At 44.1% G+C, this 6,041-nt stretch overlaps 1 protein-coding gene across 1 annotated transcript; it reads right to left on the bottom strand.

Moving 5' to 3' along the window:
- Positions 1 to 1,010: 1,010 nt before the first annotated feature.
- On the bottom strand, positions 1,011 to 1,882 carry LOC107601571 (noggin-1-like). The gene has a single exon (XM_016293805.1). The coding sequence runs from the start codon at positions 1,686 to 1,688 to the stop codon at positions 1,035 to 1,037; it is 654 nt and encodes a 217-aa protein (XP_016149291.1). The 5' UTR covers positions 1,689 to 1,882; the 3' UTR covers positions 1,011 to 1,034.
- Between the last annotated feature and the right edge of the window lie 4,159 nt (positions 1,883 to 6,041).

Genomic DNA, 6,041 nt, shown 5'->3' with positions numbered 1-6,041 from the left:
ACAGGCGTCTTGAAAAGAAACAAAGACTTAGGAAACAAAAGCTTGAGCGTGCCGTTTGTTGTGGTTTTCACTGATATTTTATTATCTGAATATAAAGAATAAATAACAGTTCATCTTAATTTACAGGATAAATCGTCACCACGAAGCAGCTGTCACAGCTGCAGGACGTTAAAAATCCATAATAAATTTTGAGGTCATCACATCGGTGTGGAAAACCTTATAAAACATCTCAAACGGCTCCACGGGCCGCTCTCTGCAATATAAATATGTTAACCAATATTTTCCACAAATACAGTAGACTCTGGATAATACACATAATACTGGCTTTTTACAAGTAGCTAAATCATTACATGATGGCACGACATATACATACAATACATTCCTACACATTATAGTGCATAAAAATAAAATGCAACACTTTACAATAACTTACGAACGGCATTAACAGACATTATTATAATACATAATGCATAATATGTATTATTAATCATATTATAATACATAATGCTCAACAAATCATCAGCTAGTACATTCAAACTGTAGCTGAAATGGTTTTTTTATTTACTAAATATAATATATTGTCATATATAAATATAGCGTTGTGATATATATATATATATATATATATATATATATATATATATATATATATATATATATACACACACACACATTTCTATAATCATTTGAATATGAATTATTGATATCTTCAGCATTACCTTTGTTAATGACAAAGTTAACAAAGTGTTACCAAAATACACTTTTTTTTCATAACTTAAATCCAGAAATTTGTATGAGATTAGATTTTTTTTCATGTTCTTCCAGAAATATGTATCAGAGCAGAGTTTTTAAAACTGATATCCAGAAATACGTATCAGATCACATTCTGTACAGTAATACAGTTTCCATAATTTAAGTCCAGTAATCAGCATCAGCTGCAGCTCATGTCCAGAAATACGAGTTTTTATATAGTTTGTGCACTTTTTTCCAGAAATGAGCATCGGGTCGAACTTTCGATGTCCGTTCGTGATTGGTCAGTTCGCGCAGGAGCATTTGCACTCGGTTATGATGGGATACTGCACCGGTATCCACGCGCACTTGAGCGCGCCTCGCCTCTGCACGCATCGCCACCGCAGCAGCGTGATGTGCGTGGATTTGGCCGGTTTGCACACCATCCCCTCCGGCACCGAGCAGGAGCGCTTGCTGTAGCAGCTCCCCGCGCGCACGAAGCGCGGCCAGAAGCGCGCGCCGAGGTCGTTCCACGCGTACAGCACCGGACAAAACGAGTAGGACCAGAGCAACATCTGCAGCCTGCGCTTCAGCTTCTTGCTGGCCTTGCGCTTTTTGCCCCACTGCGCGTCAAAGTCCAGGTTCTTGATGTCTTTGGGCATCATCCCGGTGGGGTTCTGCTGCTGGAGGTCCAGCTCCTCCAGATCCTCGTTGCCGGTGTAGCGATCCTGAGGAGGACTGACGGACAGAAAGCGGCTGTCAAAGTCCCCTAGCGCGCTCCGCAGCTCGGTCTCGTTTAGGTCCCTCTCCCGCGGGTCATAGATGGGGTCGGGGTCCTCCTTGAGCTCCAGCAGGGGTAAAGTGTCACTCGGGATGGGTCTGAGGAGGTAATAGTGCTGACACTGAGCGAGGGACACCAGGAGCAGGTACACAGTCACCAAACCCTGCGGGAGATCCATCGTGATGCGAAAAACTGGGGTAAAAATCGCACAAACTCAACTTTATCCGACGCGAATGCAAGCGCTCAGATGCCGGATCTATCCATCCATCTCACTCGCAAGGTGTCCTGCTGCTGGCGGTTGAATGTGTCGGAATCGTGCGCAGCATCAGGCGTGAAAAGTCCCGCACGCGACGCGTCAGCGCGAGCCAAAACTCTGGGAATGCCTCTCTGACGCGCGCGCCTCTCATATATAGGCTACACGCGCGGCCCAGTGATGTAATACAGCGGATCTGGGTTTCTGAATGTGAGTTTGTTTGCAGGAGATTCCCCGACACCTCCGTTAGAGCTCAGGGAGAGAGAGAGAGAAAGAGAGAGAGGGAGGGAGGAAGGGAGGCGTGGCTGCATGGGGGTTGAAGCCGCTACGCCTCCTGTCGGCCTCCTCACGCCACTGGGAGAAACTTCACTGCGAGAGTTTATGATAGTCTACACTTTCTAACTGACACGGTCATCTCATTATTATTATTATTAAGTACTTGCATCATTACAAAATAGTGTAGTGACAAAAAAGGAAACCTTGAACAACAGCAATAATAATGTTAACAACTACAATAATACTAAAAATATATTTTATTTTATTTTAAAGTATGACTGGTATAATTGGCATGATTGCTAAACATTGCAGTGACAAGAAAAACAATAACAATAATAATAATTAAATACAAGTTAAATAAATAAATGTTATATTTATAATAATAAAATACTCAGCATGAAATGAACATTAACATAATAAATTATACAATTAAATTAAAATAAGATGACATCATTATAATAATAATAATAATAAATTAAAAAAAAAATAATAATTTAAGCATTGCAGTGATGTGAAAATAACAAAGATAAAACCTAAATCAGTAACGCAACAATCTACAATAATGATAATAATAGGCAAACAAGAAAACTAATAAATAAATAATAATAAAATATATAAAAATAAATAATACAAATTACAGGTTATTAATATTTCATCAGTTATAATGTCACACTGAACTATCTATCTATCTATCTATCTATCTATCTATCTATCTATCTGAGCCCTGTACTATCACTATCTATGTCCTTGAGCAAAGCTCTTAAATCCTCAGGATACTGCAGGAGGACTGAACCTGAAATAAGTCTTCTGAAAGTCTCTTTGAAGAAATGCAGCTCCTAAATGACCACATGCTATCTTTCTTTTTGCGACTTTAAGAAGCACAAACACACAAGTGTGCGCTTAGGCCGTGGGGAATAAAGCCATAAAACACTCTGTCCAAATGAATCCAAAACGAACATCTCCCACCAAGCCAGCGCCGCAGAAACCCCGAGCTACTGTCAAACGCTCGTTCTTCAAGAATCGTTTAATGGAAGAAGTGACCTGCCATTCCACTGACCATAAAGCAGACGGAGAGATAAATGCATCTCTGTTTCTGTCTGAATGAGCTAATTCACACTTCAGCTCCGCTACTTCTGCACAAGGAGACCGAGAACAGTCTGGGACGCAAGTCACAGGTGTATTTTTGGGCATTGTCACAACATAAAAGACTCAAAATACACATAACAGGCTTGGAGAAGTGCAGCTGTAACTCAAAACAGATGAGTGCATGTTTCTGGTTTTATTTTAAACCCTTTTTTCAGTGCATGATTAAAAAAAATTTTTTTTTTTTAAAGAAAGCAAGATGTTTGTCTTAATAATCTTTCATTAAGTGCACATTTTGACATGCATAAAATAATTAAAATAGGTTGCAAATGCCACTTCATTCTGAATTTGAATAAAGATTGAAATTCAGAATCCTTTTCATAACCAGCTCACTTCAGCACAGGACTTACCCACTTAAAAACCTACAAACATTTTGCGAAGTGGCAAAAGATCAGCATTTGGCTTTACTTAACCTCACCGTCTGTCACATACAATTCTCTTGATTCTTTCCTGGAGTTTTATCACAGTCAAAATACATAAGTGGTGATGCATCTACCTGTCATACTTAGATTTATCAGAGCAGACGCCGACACGGAGATGTTTTTATTTTAACAATTTCTGCTAATGGTTTTGTCTTTTCCGCTGGTGCTTATGGCAAACACACGGAAAGGGTCATAATGGGTTTTCTCATGTCATGAAACACACCAGACCCCTTCAATGGCAGAAACGTCTCAGGTTACGTATATAACCATGGTTCCCTGAGTAGGGAATGAGACACTGCATCCTCTAGGGGTCACTATGGGGAACGCCTCGTCGTGACCTGTGTCTGAAGCACACATTGAAAAAACACCAACAACACATTGGCCGGCGACAGCCATGACGTCACTACTGGTGCGACTATAGTATAAATAGGCGCCGGGAGCACACATCATCCACTTCTTCGTCTGAAGCTTGCGTCCGTAGCATGGCAGGAAACCTAGAGGACGCAGTGTCTCATTCCCTAATCAGGGAACCATGGTTACATACGTAACCTGAGACGTTCCCTTTCAAGGGAACTTCGAACTGCGTCCTCTAGGGGTCGCTATGGGGAACGGTATACCCACGCCACCATGCTGAGGGGAGTGCATGCCAGAAAGTCATCAACTCGATCTAAGGTATAATGCTGGAGTGGCTAGCAGTCAATCTCTAGCTGAGGGAGCAAACACCCAGCTCTCAATCGAGAGGAGGCTCGACCTATAGCATGTTCCAATGCTGGAAAAGCTAGCAGTAATTTACTTAGCTGAGGGAGCAACACATCCAGTTCTCAATCGAGAAGGGGGCTCGACCTACAGCATGTTCCAATGCTGGAACGGCTAGCAGTAAGTTACCTTAGCTGAGGGAGCACAACACCCAGCTCTCAACGAGAGGGGGCTCGACCTACAGTACGATCATTAGAAATCAGAAGGGTAAGCGTACTGCAAGCTAGCCAAAAAACTCAGCGCATCAGAGAGGTGGAGGAAGGGCCTAGTTCGCCTGATGCTGCTGGTTCCAGGTGCTCTGGGAAAACAGAGAACTCAACTCTCACGTGACAGGAGAACTCCGAATTCAGAAAGGAGTAGCGTGCTCATAGGTAACCCTTTGATAAAAGGGGAACACTGCTAAACACTACCATGAGAACAGCCCACGGAGTGAGGAATCCACTGCACTGCCTGAGACAGCATTACACAAGAAGGTTCTCGCAAATGCCACCTATACTTCCCGCTCGATGCCTCAGCAAGAGGGGATATCCTGGTGACCCTCAGGGCAACCTAGATACGGTGTACCAGACAGGGCAGCCTGAAAGCGTAAGCCCAGCCCGGACGTCCAGGAAATTTTGCAGTGCCGTGCCAAGGGCCTGATGATCAAGAAGGCTCCCGCAGAAGCCTGTGACCCGGCCGCATGATCCAGGAAGCATGAAGCCGAAACCAGGCTATCATACCGGCTGGACACCATATCGACGAGTGAAGTAAACAATGCAAGTCGAGCACTCGGTTTCTGAATCCAACAGAGGGGGGTGCTCACCGAGGACCTACCCTAGAAAAAGGACAGAAACACACAGGTCTTGGAAAAACACCGCAAAGAAAGCTAGCAGATGGATTATACACACAAGCACCAGTGCATTAAATACACACACACACACACACACATATACATATATATGTATATATATATATATATATATATATACATATACATATACACATATTTAGAAATGGATCACATCCCTTAGGTCTTGCCTACCTCCATTTGACCCGCGATTCCTCCTACCTCTACCCGCAGGCGGGGGACGAGCGCGATCCGCGACACTAGCCTTTTGTGCCCGTCTCTGATCCTCAAACTGAGACGGGCCAGGACCCCTGGGCTGTTCGAGCTCAGACCTGGACCTTCGTGAAACTAAGGATTTGAAGGCCGCTGAGTGCGCCTTCGCCTCCCTGAACTTCTCGACCACCGTCTCAATGGAGGTACCAAAAAGTTCGGAAGGTGAAACCGGAGCATTGTTCGAGCTCAGACCTGGACCTTCGTGAAATTAAGGATTTGAAGGCCGCTGAGTGCGCCTTCGCCTCCCTGAACTTCTCGACCACCGTCTCAATGGAGGTACCAAAAAGTTCGGAAGGTGAAACCGGAGCATTGAGAAGAAAGCCCCTCTCCTTCTTCCCGATATCTGCCAGGTTCCCCCACAGATGTCTCTCCGTCACTACCATAGCCGCCATGGACCTGCCCAAAGCAGAGGCGGCCTGCTTAGTAGCACGGAGAGCGATATCCATGGTGCGGCGCAACTCAGCTGCCTCATCAGGAGAAAGGCCCTCGCCTTTATCCAGGTCTTTCAGCAGGTCAGCCTGATATGCCTGGAGCACCGACATCGTGTGCAACGAAGCGACAGCCTGACCTGCTGCTGCTGCG

This window comes from Sinocyclocheilus grahami, unplaced genomic scaffold, assembly GCF_001515645.1.
Source record: "Sinocyclocheilus grahami isolate Dianchi unplaced genomic scaffold, SAMN03320097.WGS_v1.1 scaffold307.1, whole genome shotgun sequence".
In the NCBI taxonomy this organism is placed as follows: Eukaryota; Metazoa; Chordata; class Actinopteri; order Cypriniformes; family Cyprinidae; genus Sinocyclocheilus; species Sinocyclocheilus grahami.
This window is presented reverse-complemented; position numbering and strand designations above follow the sequence as displayed.